Consider the following 20,352-nt stretch of genomic DNA (forward strand, 5'->3'; position numbering starts at 1 on the left):
TAGATATAAATAATTACCTGCCTGCTTTGAAACTTAGTTACTTCTACACACTGATTAAAATATAAAACAGTGAGCCATGCCTTGATCTTTAGGATTTAAAATATCTGTATCAAACAAGGGAGCCTGATTGTTATCCATTATATCTGAAACCTTGGATAACTTCATTATGCAAAATATTTTTTTCTAAATGTTTTACTACACTGGGTTTCAGGCCTCAGTTTTCTGAGTGTGATTGTTACAAGAATGGGGTTTTTGACAAAAAAGAAGTTTCATAATGTCCAGTGTCAGTGTTCTGTGTCGTTGCCCTTTTTAAAGCACATTTTTCCAAACACCCCTATTACCATTCCTGCTTGTTTCCTTCCACATTTTAGCTTCTCAACTTTACAATGAAAAAAGTTAAAAATTCAGAAGTGTTGTTCTCGTCTTTACTATAGGTCAGCAATGTTAATCTATCCTCAGAATGGTCAGGTTTTCAAAGGTGCTCTTTGTTTGTAGCTTCATCAGCATCATGGGGATCAATAAGTATTCTGTGCCTGAAAAATGTGAATTCCTTTTTCAACAAAAACTATATAATACTGTGATACTAACTTGTTATGAACAGTAACCTCTGTCTTTTATTGAATCTGCCTTAGCCAATCACAGAGAGTGAGTGCATAAAGCACATTTGTTTGGATGGACAGCTGATCCAGGTTAATAAGTCACAGAACTGCCCATACAATGCTACTCAACCCAGCTGTGGAGTTTTAGGATTTGCTACTCAAACAAATGGTGACAAATGCTGCCCAAAGTGGGAATGTGCATGTAAGTTTAAATTCTGCAGTACTTTTGAAGTGCGTTCAGGTAATAATTCAATGCATGTAAGAAGGGTAAGAACTGACACTTACATACCATAGCATAGAAGTAAAAGAGGCACATTTTTTGGGTTACTCATTGTTGAAGGAAATTTATAAGTGTAGTTTTATATTCAGTGAAATAAAATAAAAATGCTTTTTTAACATACTCAGCATTATGTATCTGCAGTGGATATGTTTAGGTCTGACTTAGACACATCTTATCATCTCTCTAATCAGGGGACACATAATCAATACAGGATTTTTTGGTTCATTTTTTAACTACTTCAGCATGAAAACATTTCCTAGACTGTTAACTACTCCTGTTAGTAGTCTGGGGACTCTGTTAGCAATTGGAACTTCTGCTTAGGCTTTAGAGTTTGAAATAACTTGGAATAGGACTCCAAGCCCACTGAAAGACAAAAGCTTCAGCAATAAGACTCAGGAAAAATGAAACTGAGGAGTAAGACTACAGGGGATCTATGGATCTGGCATGAAGTGTGGTCATTCACGTTTTTTTTTAGTTTGAGGTTTCTAAAAATTGCAAACGTTTGTTGGCAAGAACTGTAAGGAAATAGCTGATTACAGAGGTCTGCAGGTTTCCCCTCTGACAATATGCAGAATTTGATTCTGCTGTCCATTTACAAAGATGCACCTGTATCAAATATGTGCTGCATATACGAACCTCTTAGTAAGCTAGTTCATCTTATGAAATTTGTTTATCTTCCTATGTTGTAAGATTTACTGGAATGATAAAGTAAGTTAGAAAATACATTTCCTTTTTTTTTTCTTAGGTCGTTGCACCATTTTCTCTGATCTGAGCATTGTAACCTATGATGGAAGTCATTTGGCTTTATTCAAAGAAGCATCCTACATTGTTAGTCAAACTCCAGATGAAACTATAACCATCCATGTCCTTGACTGTAGAATGGTAACTAACATTTATCAGCTAACAAAAGGTGTTTGGTACTGCTAATAAGATGTATCTGAAAGGCAAGAGCATAATAATACCTTATATTGTGGTTATTATTCACTTCTGTGCAATATCTATTAATTGTGCTTGCATTTCACAATACTTATGAATTGTATAACACTTTAACTCCTGGCTGTAAATGCACAGTTCCTGGTGAAACAGCTGGAAGATGAGAGGTAGGGCCATGTTGTCCTGTGGTATGTGTAATATGGACAAGGTGATGCGAGATCAAGTGGATTTACATCATTAGTCACTCTGAGTGCTGCCTTATTACCAATCACACCACAGTTGTACCAGTGTACCACCAGTCTCTTTCAATGCAGGATTTTTATCTGTGTTCATATGGACAAACATGGGCTGGAAACACCCATCTTCAGGGCCATAAAATACTGCAGGAATGCCAGACTGAATGGGACCAGCCTGTGCATTCCAAGTTTCTGACACAGGAGTGAGGGAGAAAGCCTGAAGGGGATCCTGTCTGATGGGGTAGTGTGGGTTGCCATGAAAAGTTCATTTCTTGTGAGCCTTTTCAAAACTCCCCTTAACTCCAGTCTCTCCTGTGAAGGCTAGCTCATTGGATGTCTACATAAATGTCCATTGCAAAGTTTGGCTCCAGGTTTCACCTAATGGAAGTTAATTTCAGAAGCTCAGTATGAATGATATGAAGACTGTGTTTGTGATGTACAGATTTGTTTTCCTCTTGTATTCAATACCTTCTGTTTTATTCACCCTTATGTAGCTCAGGAAGTGTGCATTTGTTCCTGATCCATTACTTTTGTGCTGTACATATCATACAGATTCACCATTCCCAATCTCATCCTTGCAGACCTTCAGATATGTAGTTTGTGGGATTTTTTGTCCAAACAGCTAGTCCACCATAAGATTTTTTCCCTGAAAACCTGTATTTCAGTTTTAATTTCAAGATTTTGTAATATAGCACAGTTTCTGGAAACAATGAGGTCATAGTATTTTGTTTGTTTATCCAGAGAAACTCTGTAGTCATGACTTAAAACTGCAATCACCAGTGGTTTTCCTCTCTTAATAGCATAATCTCCCAAAATCCTAAATGTCCTCGTACCTAAAACCAGTAAGCAACCAATGTATTCAGATTTTGCACATCATGGCTATGGGTGATGTATTTTTGTTTTCTCCACAGAGTGATTCAAATTCAACTTCTTTGTGCCTGGCAATGTTGAACCTAACTTATATATCAAATCAAATTATTATCAATCGTTTAAGCAGAAAAGTAAGTATTTTGAGGGGTTTTATTTTCCTTTAGGTAACACCTTATTTCTGCAGTCAGCTGCCTCCTCATGTGGATACCGAGGAATAGAGTAGAACACCATAGGTTATATGATTCATTGTTCCAGTTTTGTAATTAAGTAAATTTCTCCTGGTAAATTCAAAGAGTCAAACTGTGATCCAAGGGTAGTTAACGAGGTAAGACTCAGAGTAAGGCACATAAATTGTTATTGTATAACAATACATAAATTGTACCTTTGGTACCTGTATTACCTTTATGGAGGAAAGCCTGACTTCTTCTGAAATTACTTAGGACTTAGATTCCTAAGCTGTCAAAAATCTGGCCTTAGTTCTTCTTCCAGACCATTAATCTCTCTTCTGTGTGTTGTTTAGATAACAGTAAATTCAAGATCTGCTTGGCCTACTGTTAGAAAATATGGATACAAAGTTGAAGATTCAGGCTTCAAGTATGCAGTTGAGACCCCAACAAAAATCAAAATTCAGTGGTTTCACAACACAGGTGTGATGATTATTGAGTTGAATAATACCAGAGAACCAAGAGCTTTGGGACTATGTGGTAAGTATAGAATAGTGCAAGAAATAAAGAATTTCAGGTGCTTTGCTAGGGAGACACATTTTCCTAATTATATAAATTGTTTATTGCAGGGTCTGTCTCAAAAATGTATTGCAGTTCACTGCAAATTTTAAGATACTGTTAGAATTAATCTATACTAATTTTGTTGAAATTATATTTGTGTTTATTCCTCTCATCACTCTTTGCCCACAGTGTTGCTTCTGTCTGTAAGCAGTTTGAACCACAGGCATGACTGCAGTTACCAAACCCAAATAAGTAGAACAGCTCTAAGTCCATTTTTTCAAATATGGTCATTTACAGATTTAGGGTTTGATAGCCATCTGATAGGAGATGGTATATGCTATCTAAAGGTGAGAATTTGCAGGAAATGTAAACTTCAGAGAACTAATCTTAGTTTCACTGTTGGAGAAAACACTTTAGAGGGAATTTCTTAATAATGTTGCACTGTGTTAGGTCTGTTATGTGCCCTGCACTGTTCGGTCTGTGTTCCCCTTCTTTATCTTTTTCTAAAAAGTACAGCCTTGAATAAGCTGGTGGTATTACAGTTTTTGCAAGTATGTATTGGCTGATATAAGTCCCCACTTTGGTAGCTGCATCTGTAAATTTATGCTGTAAATTGAAGCTGGAAATCAGGATTAAGGAGATCATATAATTACAGTGGATATCTTTCCAGTTTCAGAAAGGGCAAATGCCTGTAGCTCAGTATCAAATACCAGGAATAGCTCAGTCCAGTTTCCAGTGCTGCTGACAGAAATGTGTCTCTCACAAAGAGAGTTTGAATTTATACCATTTTGAAATTTGATTGTTATCTCTTATTTGCCCTAACTTCTGTTTTCAGTACTGTTCTCGCTCTGTTTGGCTAATTGGTATTGTAACTAGATAAAACAGAAAAAAGACAACAAAGACAGTGGGTCTTTATAATAAGCCTGATTCAAGTTATCCAGAGAATTTCTTTTGCCTTTACCTGTTTGTTTACTGTGTAGGGAGGATAGGGAACATCATGTTCCTGGTTTACGAGGCATTTTGACTAGATGACAACGCATTTCTGTGGATGGTGTTGCAAGTACAACTTCTTCAGGGAATGTTCTGTGTATTTTTGGTGTTCACACACGACTGGAAGGTTCTCTGCATGTCTGCCTGCACAGTGCTGCCTGGTGCCACTTAGAGCCTGCCTCAAATGAGCTTGTTGCCCTGCATCTTTTCAGGGTGAATTAGTCCAGCCTAAGCTCCTTTCTCTGTTGGTGCAAATACTAGCAGCATGCTTTCTCAGCAGCAGACTTTCATCTTCTGGCTGAACTGCTGTATTGGTAGGTCTTGATTTCTGAGCTTCATGGGAATGCTAAAACTGAGATGATGATTACATGTTTGTAGCACGAGCATCCTTTGGAAGGATCCAGAAACAACAGTGTCTTTTACAGTGCAAGGATTGGGCAAATGTGGCAGCTGTTGAAGAGCTGGGGTGGGAGATGAGGGATGTGGGAGGGGAACATGGACATTTATACAGCAAAACTGCTGAAAAAGATTTAAAGCATGTCAGTTCCAGTTGCAACCGGATCCTGCCAAGAAAAATGTGGAGTTTTAGTTTTGCTGTTTTAAACCTCCTTGTCAATGGGTAAGAGAAGTGAGAAAAGACGTCCCTGACTTGACAGCAATCCTTTAAAGTCTTTCAGAACCATCATGTACTTCCTGTCTGTGTTGCAAATACAGACTCAAAAGGTTCAATCAGACACAGTTTGGAAAGCTGTTTTACTCCCTGAAAGCCTGTTGCTGTATCACTGATTGTCATCAAGAATTGCTAAAAATGGTAAAACAGACCAGTTCTTTAGAAAGGGGTGGAATCCACAAATACTGTTTTGAACAGATAAAGAATTAGGATCATTCTTGTGGAGCCAACAGAAGAAAACACTCTAGAAGCCTGATACAAAAGTCTCAGAAACTGATTAAGATGGAATGGGGTCTGATCCATCATTCTGCTTTTCTCTATCTGCTGGTTTTTAAAGGATATTCTGAGGAGACTACTGCAATACTTGAATGTTTTTTGCTGACCACAGTCACTGTCCATGTTAAGTTTCTCCTTTTGCTCCAAAGTGTTTCAAAATTTCTTACTATTTTAGTTAAAACAGAAAGAAAAAATATGATGCTGCCTTCTGGTATCACATAAGCATCTTGATATTTTATGGTTGTTCCCTTTTCTGAAAACATTTACAGTTTTAACTTGTTGCTATACATGGAGGTGCTTTGCAACCTTTTTTTAAAATGCATTATTGTTTAGTGTTTGTGCAGCTTAGGAGCAAAGTTCCAGTTTCTTTGCTGGACTCTCTGAGCAGCTCTTTGATATGCAGTAGATTTCCATTCAGAGATGCATCTTTACTTTTGCTTTCCTTCATTTTTCTGAATTTTGTGTATTTTGATCCTAATGAAGACTTTTTAAATCTACTGTAGATTGTGATACTGTCATGTAGTATAAGATTTTGAAAAGATGTTTACTTTCTTGAATATACCACTTCAAACTTTTTTCACATGTGTTAACCTGCCTTTTTTTTTTTTTTTTTTTTCTCTTCTGGTAATTCATAGGGTTTTGTGATAGAAGCTTGGAAAATGACTTGATGCTTCCCAACAGGACAGTTTTAAGCCAAAGCAGTTCACCCTCAACTTTTATAGACAGCTGGCAAGTGCCAGACACGTTAAAGTACGTTGGAGAAGACAGGCATCAGGAAACTAATTGCTCAGTCATGGACTGCTCAGAGTGCTTAAGAATGGTGTTGAACCAGACCTTCAGCAGCTGTCACCCTTATGTATGTTAACTATTTCAAAGCTTACATTTTGAGAGATCTGCAGTTCAGATATAATTTTTGTATACTTGGTAATTTCACTAATGTGAAGCTACATGTAACTATATCTGTTGAATGAGATGTATATTTTAGTGTGTGCTTACAGTTGCAAGGTAAAAGTAATTGAAGAGTATGGCAGCTTGATAGGAGAGTTGCAATAAACAATTTTCAGAATTTCACCTCTATTAGTTTTGACATACCACATAATTCATAAATCAGTCACAGGTAATTCAACTGTATCAGAGGGATGTAGAAAAACATGAAATAGTTTCAGGATTTAATTAATCCTTAAGTCTTCAGTAATTTAACAAGTCCAGAATTGCAATAGGTAATCTGAGAACCTGCATTCTCAAAGGCTCTAGAGACAGAGTTCCAGCTTGGAGATGTGAGAGGGCAGAACAGACCCTTGAAATCAAGCCTACAGCAAATAACAAACTCCTGGTGTGCAAATAAATTATTTGTGTGGACATATGAGTATGTTTACCATTTGACCTTTTATATACAGCTAATTTTGATGAAGAGGAGACCAAAAATAGGTAAATGTGTAAACATAAGAAGGAACCAAGTAATAGTGCCTTCTACTAGAAGAATTGTATTACTTCTTACCTTGGCACTTATAAGAGATGAAACTAAGGAGTGTAATCATGTCAGTGTTCAGGAAGTTTTACTTTTAAATACTAGTGGATTATCTTTGTACACTAATGAAGGCTTACCGTGAGCCAAGAACTCTTGCCTTCTTTGTAGTGGATATTTTTAAAGGTCAGGCTTTCCTACCTAGCATAGCCTCTATGAAGGTGCCATCTCTGTTTTTTTCCCTTTGTTAGATTCCACCGGAGCAATTCTGTGATATATGGGCTCGAGACACTGAGTACATTCAAAATCCATGTGTTTCACTAGCTGCCTATGTGGCAATGTGCAACAAATTCAATATTTGCATAGAGTGGAGGAGCTCTGATTACTGCCGTGAGTATTCTGCATGTCTGCCCACCTCTGGTTTTAGACAAAATTTGCCTAATTTAAGAGTTATTGTAAGTTGAGAATACCCATGCTTCTTGAGTCTTCATGTACTTTGATACTGCTGCAGGAAGCTGTGCCTTTGGAGATGGGATTGGGGAAATGAAACACCTTTGAGATTAGATGGAATCTTAGTGCATCCTGGCAGCAGAATTCTCCCACAGCAACACTAAAATGTAAGGCAAAATGGGATCTGTAGCTGCATCACAGCATCTCCTTATGCTGTCCATGATCACCTTGGAAAAGCCCCCTTCAGTGACAACATGAGGAGGTCTGTGGTTTTGAGCCAATTTTTTTTAAATTTTTCAGTTTGTATGGATTTTATTAGCAATAACTGTTAAAAGGAGCTCTTACAAAATATAGCAGTAAATATGTATTCTATCCATCTTGAAGGGACACATCACACTTATTTTTATACCAGAGTGATGCCTTTTCTTTGGCAAGTTATTTAGATTACTCCTTCAGAGCACTCTATGATTGATCTGTGTAGTATTTGAAAATGTTTTTGAAGTTTGAATTATTTTGTGTCAACACTGTTGCATGGTTTGTAACTCTGCTGCCAAAATGCAAACTGAAGCTTGATGAAAATGTTGTTACAAGAAGAGAAGTGCTTGCAGATTCCTTATGTTTTAATTTGTTCAGATTCCTTGTTTTAATTTGTTATGTAGGTAAGTGGTCTGTGTTGGTGCTTCAGGCTGGTAGATCCAACTCAATTGGCGAGCACAGGAAGTTGACAAGAGGACAATAATGTGTTTTCTTAGTGTTGTCTCGTGGGATTGCAACTTGAACAATGTCTGATTTATTTATTTATTTCCTTCCCAGCCTTCCCCTGCTCTGAAAACTTCTCCTACCAGCCTTGCATAGCTGCCTGTGAGGTTCCAGAGAGCTGTCAGAATAAGGATGTGGCTCCTCTGGGCTCAGACTCCTGCTCAGTGCTGACAGAAGGCTGTGTCTGTGCTGCAGGGACCCTCCTTCACAGGACTCATACTGCTGTCTGTATTCCTGAAGAAAAATGTGGTATATTTGGATGTGATTTTCTTCTTTATTATCTCTGCAAGTTGGTGGTCAGACACTTCATTATTCACAAGTTGAGTTCTGGTGGTTTGGTGTTGTGTGAGTTCTGAATATGTCATTCACTTGAGGATTCAAGATACCCAGTAAACATTAACTGTGTAGGTGAGGAAGCTGGGGTTGTCCTTGTGATGCACAATTTTGCACACTTTCTCTCAGCTGGAGGACGCTCTTCAAAGTCTTTGCTTAAGTTTATGTATTCAGTCATTGTAAGCATGTTAGTCTTGGCCTCCTTTTCACCCAAGCCCTTTGCCAAGGTCCAACCTTTTGATACCCATTCAAATGACATGCAGCAGCAGTTAATTACACATTTTCAATAATAACGTGTGTATCCTGCCAGCATTCCTGTTTATTTTCACTGCAATTCTGCCTCACCACACCAAATAATGGACCAATTCTTGTCCCTAACAACATGAACCTTAAAGAATCAGTTTATGATTAATCAGACTGCTAAAGCACTGTAAATTAATAATAGTTTTGACATTTGTGAAATACAAAAGTAACTTCTTTTCAGATTGTTACTTTAAGAATGAAGGATTAGATTGGGATTTTAAGTGACTGGCCTTGCAGTGGAGGCATGAAACTAATTGGAGGTCTGGACCTTCTGCAAGGTGTTGAGTGTCTTGCTTTCCTGTATAAACTCAGTCACAGACTGTCTCCTCATTCAGTTTTTTGTGGGGTGATGGACATAATCAAGCCTTTAAAACGCTGGAACTTTTTGTACTTAATAGGTCCACATCCACAGTGGAAAATATAGTGATCAAAATTGGAATTTAAAAGGAATTTAAAAAACTCTGTTTTCTGTTGTCCTGGTCTAGCTTGTACAGACAGCTCAGGAGCCCCTCATGCCGTGGGTGAGATCTGGAGAACTTCTTTGAGTGGATGCTGCATGCAAAAATGTGTTGACAGTGAGACCATAGTCCCAGTGGAGCACAGCTGCCCAGAGATCCACAGTTCAGAGTGTCAGCGATTTGCAGAAGTGGCCTTGCTTGTTCCTGATGATCAGACATGCTGTCCTCAGAAGATCTGTAGTGAGTGTTCCTTCATGGTTGTGAATACTGCACGTACTGGAATAGGCAGATGTCCCTTCTCTGAGGTTTGCTCTCCTGTTAGACGTGCTGCTTTCAAAGAAAATGGAAATTGCTTTGGTTTGAATTTACAGATTATGTAGAAAACTGTAGAAGCTGTTTGGCTCAATATCCAGTAGGTTTTGAGGTAGAGGATAGGAGGACTGAAATAGCTGTGTTTATTTGAATATGAATTGTGTTTCCACCAAATGTAGAGATTACTGGTTTATTTTTAATATCCAAATACAAACAAATGATCTGGATAATTCTGAGGAAAAACAAATCAGTGATTGTTTATTTGATTTATAAAGTGAGCAGTAAAAATTTATAGAAAATCTTTTTTTTTTTTTTTTTTCACTTAATTCTTGCTTAGCTTAGAAAGTTTCAAAAAGAAACTGAAAGCAATTTTCATGTTTTGACCACCTGGTATGGTGTTGCCATGAGTTTTCCAGAGGAGGTTTGGATTTTTAATTCTCACAAGGACTCAGCTCTAGTTTAAAGTTGCCTTCATGGAGAGTGCTCAAATGGTGAGCACTTCTGAATCCTGTCTCATGGGAGTTTTTTGTTGCTCCCCTGTGTTTTTGATATGCCTACATTTTGGAGTTTTGGGGTATCTAACTGCAAATACTGCTTGCCACTGCTCCACCCAACCTCTAAATGCATAGTTTAGAAGGTGCTTGTTCTCTTTTTTTTCCCTTTGTGTGGCAGTTTGTAATCAGAGTCTCTGTGAACTCCTAATCCCTGAGTGCAGCAGCTTGGAGAAGTTGGTCACCTACTACAGTGAAGAATCCTGTTGTCCCAGTTACGTTTGTGGTAGGTTTCTTTTGAAAGGTAAAGAAGGGCACTCTGTAAGAGACACTGAGTAAACTAAATGGATGGACTCAGAAGGATAAGGGTAGTGTAGGTTCCATTGTGAGTATGGCCATTTACAAAATTCACTTTTGTCTATAGCTCGGGGTTGGTCTGTGCCTCAGTTTGAGCAGATGTGATGCAATCTTGTGTTAAATGATCAGGCAAGATCTTGGGATACCAGGTGAAAGCTTTTCTAAAGCAGCTGGTAGTACCTCTGTACTCCACACTGCCTTTCCTTGGGACATAGTATAACACAGGAGGAATGCTGAGCTTCATCTGAGGGAATATATCTGTTGCCCTTTTTTCAGAATGTGATCCAGAAAAATGTGAGCCATTGGAGCAGATGCCAAGCTGTCAGCATGATCAAACACTGATTGCTGCTCGGGTGGAGAATACCTGCTGCATTTCCTATATATGTGGTACAGTAGCCTGAGTGGTTGCATGAGATTATGAGTGTGGTTTTGCATATGCAGTTATGTCTATTATTATCTTGCCAATTAAGACTCCTTGTATTTTAGGTGTCCCAACATAGGAAGGCTTGAAAGTGATTAAAAAATTGACATTCATTTTCTAAAATATGCCAACAACCTAAAATTAATTAAATTAATTTTCTAAAAGTGCTAACAACCATTAAGAGTCACAGAATGGCTTTGTGTAACTGGGTAGTATTCCTTGGTCAAGTAAAGGACTTGTGGTGGATGAAAGAATTCAGGGCTTTTGAGATTATCCATATGCAGTGTGAACGAGATACACAAATATTTTATCTGAAAGAAAACTGAAGTTATATAGGCTTTTATTCCCTGTATCCTGCTGTCTCAGCTATGGCCCATCTTAATTGATGACAAATATCTCATATTAGAGTATTATGCATATTTATTGTTATTTATTTATTATTATTTGTTCTTTTGGGGTTTAGCCTTTCATGACTTAATTCAATAATAAAATTGCACTTTTGCCATTAGTATATGAGCTCCAATCTTACCATGCAATTGCTTTCTGTTTGATAATAATCTGATAATGAGGTGCTGTTGAGTTTATTTTATTTTCAAAAAGATCTGGGAAGGGAAGCACCTTCTACATGCAAAAATTTGAGTGTTAATTGGAAATGTGAATTAAAATTCTGTTATTTATAGCAATCAGATTGTTTGATTGTATATTAACAGTGGCCAGCATTTTGCTCCTCTCACTGTCTGCAGAGTCCCTTTTTGACTCCTTTTTTATAAAATGAGTCTTTGCAGTGTACATATTGAAAAGTTCCTGTTGTGGTTGTCGTGTGTTCAAGTGGGAGGATAACACTGGGATCACGGGAGATGCATTCTGTTGAGGATTGAAGATTCCTGAAAAAAACAACAGCAGGAGAGAAGATCTAGAAAAATTTTTCATAACAGGGGAAGGAGGGAAAATCATGTTTGCTCACAAAAAACCTATTGATTCTCTATAGCAGGGAACAAAGGAAAAAGGGGCAAGCTGCACTGAAAATTAGCCTTTTGTATAGGGTCTATAAGCAGTGAATGCAGAGCACCTCTGCTCTCTTTTATATGAGTCTGGGACAAGCTTATACCAAATTTTCTAGGCAGTAGGAAAATTTCTTCCAATGTTTTAAATTTAGATAATTGTTTTCTCCAGCATGCGGGGCTTGCTCGGATCAAATTCCCAAATGTCAGGAAGGAGAAGTTCTCATTGTGGATGGCAACACTACTGGCAGGTGTTGCCCTACATACCAATGCAGTAAGTTTGACCTGATTTTAATATCTTCAATAGCAGAGAACATGGGAAATTTTGTAGGGTTGATGTTCAGTGTCAAAGTGGTGGATTGGAGATACAAGCATAAGCAAGTTATCATCTGTAGTCCTGAACTAATAATCTTTACTTTTAAAACTTCATGTGTGTAAGGCATTTTCTGATATCTGTATCATGAAATATCCAGATTTTAATAATTTTAAGTTTCAGAATTTGAGGCCTGAAACTAAAAGTGAGTAGTTTCAGGCCTTGAATTCACTACAAGTGAGTAGTTTCAGACCTCAAATTCTGGATATTTAAAATTATTTAAATACTTGTCTAGAGTATTTTGTACTCCATACTGTTATCAGTTGAAATCTAACAGTCAAAGATGTTATCCAAATGTATTTATTGTAAGTAGTTTACTGTATCTTGATTAATATTTCCACTCATCTACAAGTGACAACATTGTGTTTATTGTTCTTCCTTTCCTTTGATTTCAGTCTGTGAAATCCATCGTTGTCCTGAGTTCAGGTGCGTGCTGGGCATGTCCCTGGTGGAGGTGTGGAGCCCGGAGAAGTGCTGCCCCTTCCGGACATGTGGTAAAATCACTGATTTTCACCAAAGCTGCCTTACACAATGAGAGGTGACAGCAGCTCTGGCCCCTTGGTTTCAGCCAGCTACACCACTGAGAGCTGCTCACAAACAAATGATACAGAAAAGTCACTTTGTGCTGCAGAACTTCCTAATCTGCCTGTTTTGCTTTTCTTGCATCCTGTAGAATTTATTTCCAAAGTGGGTTATTTACTATCTTGAAAGTCTTGTAAGAGTTCCTGTGTTGGGTTTGCTGACTTTTATATCTGGAATTTTTATTCTCTCTATTGCTCTGTTGTAAGCAAATGGCATATAAATTGCTAACCTACTGTTTCGGATGTATTTTGTTTCAGAATGTGCGTGTGAAACAATCCCCAAACCACAGTGCAAACTGGTATGAAATTTATCTTGTCACTATTCTTTTAATAATTTCTTAATAAATCTCTTTATCAGTGTCTGAATAATAGTTTTATCCATGAAATATGAAATGGCACAGCATCACTTCTTTTTTAGAAAATTTCTTTAGAGTAATATATATACAGTTTTTATAAGCCACCCAAGTCTAAATACCTTGCAGTACTCTACAGCCCTGATATTTCCAGAGCTTTTTATTATCATATTCTGCCCCAGTATATTAGTTGATCAGGACTGCTTTCATGCACACAGAATATTAAAATTCAGGATGAAATGTTTGGCTTAAAATGTTGAACTGAATGCTTTCAAGCATCACAGTTAATATTTGTTATGGTGAATATGTTAACATACATCATGCACTCAGGCTGCTGACTAAGCAGAACCTTCAAGAGATACTGCTACCCAAATTCTGCAGGAAAGTTGTTTAATAGAAAAAGATGATACAAATAAGAACACCTACTGTTGTTTCATCTAAAATTTTTTGTTTGTTTTTATACCCTCAGGGGCAGAAACTTCAGATAGATGAACTGTTTCAGAACAGTACAGAAAATGTCTGTAACTGTGTGAAGTACAAATGTGGTAAGTCAGAAAATAATTTAATTCAAAGAAATAGCCTTTCAAGTGCTAAGGGAAATTAGGAATTAAAAATCAGGCATTCACTTTGAACATGTCTAAAGAGGACAGAATTAATTTACTTAATTCACAAAGAGTGTTAATTTTCCTCTATGTCCTCTGTAATTAGTGGGGATAAATAGACATTTCTCAGGTACATTTCTTATCCTGAAGTAGTCTTACAAAATAAAACAGTTGGAGAAGCCTGCACTGTCACTTGGGTGCAGCAAATAAAATATTATATATGCAGTTTTCATGCATGGCTATATTTGAAAAGATTTGGTGACTGCAGCGAAACATTAGTTTACTATAAATGATTTGTTTGAAAGTGTCTGAAAAAGGTAGAGTAGCTTTTTCCATTCCTGTTTCACCATTTGGAATGTTTTCAGTGGAGTTTTGATGCCCAGCTGAATGTCCTGAGAATGCTGTTTGTGTTTTCTTGCAGTGAGAGACAAAGTTTGCCTGAGTGATGAGAGAGGAGTGCTGCTTCCTGGGCAGAGGATTGTGGAGCACAGTGCAGATGGCGTTTGCCATATTTCCTATTGTACAAATGTGGTTGATCCCTCCACTAAATACTACAAAATAAACACATCTTCCATAGACTGTGCTGTCAAGTGCAAAGCTGTAAGGAATTCAGAAATTTAAACCAGTGTATTGTGTCCATTGGCCTGAATTACTTTGTGATTCAGGGTTTTGTTGAGCAGATGAGAGTCATAGAGCAAGTTGGAAAGAGTAATTAGGATATCTCCCTCTAATGATATGCTACAACAATTCTGATGGAAGTTTGAAGAGTCTCCCTCCCTCCACTGTGTTCTCTGCTGCATAAATCTTACACAAATTCAAGTAGATAGTGAATACATCCTTGGATTAATGGCGTGCTGCCTCCTTGCATCCCTGCAGAGCTTCAGCTGCATTTTATGCAAACTGGTACAAGTTCCTGGCAGACATTAGCTGAATAAGAATCAGAAAGAGAATAATTATGAATAGAAGAAGAATTCTAAATGCAGTGAAAACAGCTTTATAAAATAAGTAAATGTTACATTGTCTTTTTACAAGATATTATACATAACCATGGGAATATTGTACAGATTTTTTTTCTCTGATTTTATAACTACTTAATGGCTAATGTGTAAAAAGTTAAGATTTAAGTGGTTCTTGAAGTAAGCTGTTGCATTTGAAAATGGTAGAAAGACCAGTTAATTCTCTCATATTTGGAACTCCTCCCCTTTTACTTCACTTAAGATTAAATGTATTTTATAAAAGCCTCACGGGTGTGCAGTGCCAGTGTAAGCCATGTGGTTTTGAAAGTTATTTTAAAAATATGCCTAGAATCAGATACCTGAAAAAAATCTGCCTGTTACAGTAGTAAAACATTGAGCTGCAAGATGATTTTATACAAGGAGTAATCCATTTGATTTTGGCAGAACCAAGTCTATCAGCCTCCAAAAGATTTGACAACTTGCTGTGGTAGCTGCAAGAACTTGTCTTGTCTCCACACTTTCAGCAATGGCACAGTTACCAGTTTTAAGGTGAGTTTGCATATTTTATTCCTTCAAAATATTTAGAAGTCAGCAAAAATCACAAAATACTGTACATAAAAAATGTGCAGAAAAGAGCTTTATTTGGCCAAATACTAGGAATAGTTTTGCATGTAAACAATATTAATTTCTTGGAAATTCAACCATATAACTGTCAACAAAAATTAAAGGATTCTGATATATATGAAAAAATTACCATCAACTTGACTATTTTAGAACCTGCTTAACATTATGTATTTTTATTGGACTTTCAAATGCAGTACTTAAACAGAATATGCATTTAAATTGTTTTTTGCTGTATTACTGTTGATTCAAGCAAGATCTCGTTCAATGAAATTTTTAAATTAACACCTAAAATACTGTTTTTGCTGAGTAAATTTTCTGTTTTAAAATGTTTGACAGCCTGGTGCTGTTTGGATCTCAAGCTGCATCAGATATGAATGCACCAACACAGCAATAGGACCAGTTCTGGTGTCCTCTCCAGTTGGGTGCCCACCCTTTAATGAAACTGAATGTGTCAAGGTCAGTGTCCAAATCACTGTTTGCATTCTAGCTGTGATTTATGTTTGCATGAAAAGATTTTGCTCTGACAAAAGCTGCTTTTTTTCTCAAGAAGGGAGAAATTATTAATTTTTGTAGTGCCTGTATATTTTGCTAGACGTTTAAAGGTGAAAGGGATGGTCACACATCAGACTACTGTGCCACCGGGCTGCTGATTTACAGAGCTGGACACAGTTCTTCTGGTTCTTAGAATATTTATTTTAATTGGGGTTTGTAATATCAAACTAGTCTTCATTCAACTGTCTGAACTTGGATGTTTTTGTGGGCTGAACCTCCTCTTTCTAACATTTTTGATGTATAGCAATGTGACTCAGCATAATGATCAAAAACATTGAAAAAAGGCAAGATTGTCTGAAAATCAGGAGCATCTACAGTGGCACGTAAAGTTTTATGAACTAGTTTTAGAGCAAGAGCAAAAATTTTATTTGAATATGCAAACAAGATTATTCTAAGTGCCAGGGAATGGAGGCAAGGAGAATTCTCTTACTGCTCTTTATAGTTTTACATTTACATGTGGATAGAAAGATATTCTGCTTGGTGGATGATGTTACGCAAGCAGGGAGGAGTCCGGCAGGAACTGAGTGGCTTCAGTTCTTCCTCACAAATAGCAGTGGGTTGGCTCCTCAGAGCTGTCTCAGCTGTGTAGCCAAGCCTTCATCCATTCACCAGAGTGTTGCATTTGCCTGAACAATGATGCAGACCTTTATCTGAGAGATATTTCTAATAGTGCAGATACATGGGAATGAATGCTTGAAAAAAAATCAAGTTTTTCCTCTTTATTTTCTCTCTTGGTCAGGTTGGGGGCTATGTTGTGCCATTCTTAGAAGGATGCTGCAAAACATGTAAGTGATTATTGACAACTGTTGCCTCACAAGTCTCTGATCTCTTACCTTATGAATAAAGTGAATAATTTCCCATATAAAAGCTTGATTCACATCTCAAAGCCTGTGCTTTTCCCAGGTTTACTCATGTAACTAATGCATGTGGAGTTAAATCAAAAAGAAACACTTTAATATGGAAACATTTACTCCGCTGATAGTGATTGTAGCTGGTCAGGTCACTGAAATTGCTACCTCAACAATTATGTAGCTCTTGTGTAAAATTTTAGGTACTGCATTAGGTAAAATAAAAAGTACTGTATTTTAAAAGGCACCTTAAAACAGTGCTTCATCTACATTAATATCTTCATATTTTGTGAAAATGGAGATTGATCTATGTGGTTTGTAAGTTAATTTTGTAACTAATGAATATAGTAATTAATAGACAGTTTAAAAAACCTTCAGGCAGTATCTTTTATAATATTCTACAATTTAAAAATTCTCCCCTTCTTGATTATTTGTGAGAACTAAAAAAGATTCTCTGAGGGGAAAAAACCAGAATGGAAATTTAAGTTTGAAAGATATTGTGTCTTAATAGAAATCAAGAAAATAGAAACAATTTTCTTTCTTAACACATTGTTACATAGCTGAAACATTTTGGTTGATCTCATGAAGGCCTTAGGCTGAAGTTTGATGCTATTGACTTTTTTTATACTGGGCAGTATTATAGTATTTAAAAATGCAAACCCACTGACTTAATTTGCATAAATGGCTGGAATAGTGACCCATTCCAGACAGGGAAGAGAACTGGAGAAAGTGCAGTATTTCCTGCTGGGTGGGATGGAGCTTGCACAGCTGTGACTACCTGACATGGTACCGTGTGCACGGTTCCTGCAGTGGGTTATGTGCTGCCAGCTGGGAGGTACCTTTTGGTGCTACTGCCTTGCATTACATTTTGTGGGAAAAAATTTATGGAAACTGTACAAGATTTATCTGGGCTTTTTTTCTCTGCTCCCATTATAGAGGCATGATAATTACCAAGTTTTTCCCAGTGGTGGACCTGTGTTTCAAGCACTTGTCCTGCCTACTTCTTTGGCAAATTCTCCATTCTCAGGCACTCTGAGATCAGTTTTTGATGATCATAAATTGCCTTTCAGTGCCCTAGCAGGCAAATAAACCAGCTTCTGAACAAATTAATGAGACAGTTAAACATGCATTAAGCTACTCTTCAACAGGGCAGAAGATCTTGCTGCTATGCTTAGAGAAAGATTATAACCACTCTCCTTAATTGTTAAAGACAAAAGTAAATTAGCCTGGGACATGCCTCACAAGGTAAAATTAAACCCTCGAGGAACCCAGTGACTTCTGAGATGCATTTACAAGTACATTCCTAGAGTTTTGATTTCACACCTGTTGGTGCACAACACAGAACCTCTGTGAATCATGTAGCTCATTCTGACTCCAAGCAAACTGCCATGAGAGCTGTCAGCCAGTTGTAATTCTAAGAGGTGTTTTATGAGAAGGATTATCAGTGTTTTTTTTCTTTTGAGGTAATTCGCCATTAGAAACAATTGTGATTTTCAATTTCAGTTTTAATTAATCTTGAAAATGAAGAGCCAGGATCTCCATCAAAACCCAGAGAAGAAATTACTCTATTTCTGTTGTAGCCCCAAAGGACATACAGGACTCAGGATACCAGATTGGCTTGGCTATACCAAGGTAGACCAGATCCTTCCTGGTTTACACATGAGGTTAACAATGAAGCAATGCCTGGATGTGGTACTCAGCTGCTGGTACATCCCTGCCTCAGCAGAGAAGCAGGGCCAGGTGACATCCAGAGGTCTCTTCCAGCCTCCGCCATTCTGTGATCCTGAAATGTACAAACATCTTAAAGCTGAATTCTGTTTTCCAAAATCTAGTAACTCCCGAATGTTTTCATACTTCCAGAAACCCTCTGTAACACGTGCTCTGTTCAATGTGTAATATTCTCACCAGGTTCTTCAGTGTCAGTGCTCCTCCCATTCCCTGTTAGCCCAGTCACTCCTACAGCCTATGCTGGCTGTCACACAGGTACCTTTTCCTGAAATAAGTAGGACCAACCCAAACAGCATCATTGTTGATTTCCAACAATGTACTCCCTGATAGGAGCGCCAGACCTCTCGTCACCCAATTATTGCCAAAGCTGCAGTGTAGCACAGCTGCTCATGGTTGCTCAGAGTGGCTCCATTTTGGTTTTTTTTGGTTGTTTCTCACTTTGCACTGTGTGGGCGGTGCATTGTTGTCAGCCAACAATGTACTGTTGGTAGTGAGCACTTGCATAGTCTTTAGCTTGCTGCATGTGTAAAATTGCTGTGTTTAAAAGGGTAAACTAATTCCATCGTGTTTACAGTGCACTAGAACATAGAGACTAATTGCTTTGCTTGTTAAAGCTTCTTATGTCAGCCACATTTTTGCAGATGATGTGTCATATGGTTTTGCTTCCAGTGCCGTGTACAGTAGAAGCAAGTAATTGTTTTCCCATCCATAGTTAGGACAATGTACTGAAAACAGCAAGCCTGTGCTTAGTCCATGAAAATTGGAGATTATCTTTGTTCTTTTTCATAAAGCATGTTAATTCTTTGAATTGTAACATGCTTGTTTTGGCATTTATTTTGTGAAAACAATCCTCTAAATTTCTGGAAGAGAGATTATGTTGACTGTAATTTTGTACACCACTGAGGGATACATCCTACATCTAACTACACTTCTGACTCCAGGACTACTGAATCAAAATCTGCATTTCTCTTTCATATTGCTGTCACAATAAATGACCACAGTGTTATGAGTCAACACAAAAACCAAGCAAGGATTTTCAACCATACAGATGGTGCAAAAGAATCTCATTCTATTATGACACATTTAAAATGCTCCCATGTTTTGTAAGGTTCTTCATGTAAATGTATATTTGTTGTAAAGCTCATTAAAAAGGCAATGATATTAGAATGCATGCATGGAAATACAATTTATATTTATTTTGTATGAGATACAATGTACCATAGCCTGGATGAAGTCATAGTCACAGCTGCCCTGAATTCTCCACCCTACACACCATGTATAATGTAAAAGAAGAAAGAACCATGAAAAGAACTGTGAAAAACACGAAATAACGGTGAGTTGGGGTTTTTTTAAAATCAATTTATTTTTTCCTTCATTTCTCAATTTACTTTTTCCCTAAGCAAACATAATTCAGTGACAGTCAAGCAGTAGCCAGACATTTGTCTGTAGGTTTTTATTTGTTTCCAAGAAGATTTATTGTTCTCCTTTCTGTCGTGTTGTAGAAAACTCTGCTATGTCTAGGAAGAATATCAGGCTTATATAATTTTGAAAAAAAGCAAGAAAACCCCCAAACAACAACAAAAAAAAACTCAATCAAAACCCCCAAATAGACAACATTTAAAATCTGTTTCTCTAAGAAGCAGTATTACTCGTTTGACAGGGATTAGAGCACAGAACTGGACATTGTGCATCAAGATGTAATTAAATTGTGTCACAGTTCGATATTGGGTACTGTTCAAAGCAGTGAATCCTTTATTGCCCTTGCTTTTCTGGAGCTAGCAGTATTTCCCTTTTGTCAACATCTTT

The 20,352-nt window shown here is 37.3% G+C and overlaps 1 protein-coding gene across 1 annotated transcript in view; it reads left to right on the forward strand.

Moving 5' to 3' along the window:
• OTOG (otogelin) overlaps window positions 1-20,352 on the forward strand; it is a 94,169-nt gene that overhangs the window by 70,436 nt on the left and 3,381 nt on the right. The window contains exons 37-54 of the mRNA XM_063158571.1: window positions 633-801; window positions 1,625-1,761; window positions 2,960-3,049; window positions 3,439-3,622; window positions 6,215-6,435; window positions 7,296-7,434; window positions 8,308-8,502; window positions 9,375-9,587; window positions 10,332-10,436; window positions 10,784-10,894; window positions 12,102-12,203; window positions 12,698-12,796; window positions 13,142-13,182; window positions 13,706-13,781; window positions 14,260-14,438; window positions 15,239-15,343; window positions 15,755-15,874; window positions 16,710-16,755. Coding sequence (XP_063014641.1) covers window positions 633-801; window positions 1,625-1,761; window positions 2,960-3,049; window positions 3,439-3,622; window positions 6,215-6,435; window positions 7,296-7,434; window positions 8,308-8,502; window positions 9,375-9,587; window positions 10,332-10,436; window positions 10,784-10,894; window positions 12,102-12,203; window positions 12,698-12,796; window positions 13,142-13,182; window positions 13,706-13,781; window positions 14,260-14,438; window positions 15,239-15,343; window positions 15,755-15,874; window positions 16,710-16,755 — 2,332 coding nt within the window. The remainder of the gene's footprint in view (window positions 1-632; window positions 802-1,624; window positions 1,762-2,959; window positions 3,050-3,438; window positions 3,623-6,214; window positions 6,436-7,295; window positions 7,435-8,307; window positions 8,503-9,374; window positions 9,588-10,331; window positions 10,437-10,783; window positions 10,895-12,101; window positions 12,204-12,697; window positions 12,797-13,141; window positions 13,183-13,705; window positions 13,782-14,259; window positions 14,439-15,238; window positions 15,344-15,754; window positions 15,875-16,709; window positions 16,756-20,352) is intronic.

The sequence above is a fragment of the Melospiza melodia genome, chromosome 6 (assembly GCF_035770615.1).
Source record: "Melospiza melodia melodia isolate bMelMel2 chromosome 6, bMelMel2.pri, whole genome shotgun sequence".
Taxonomy (NCBI): Eukaryota; Metazoa; Chordata; class Aves; order Passeriformes; family Passerellidae; genus Melospiza; species Melospiza melodia.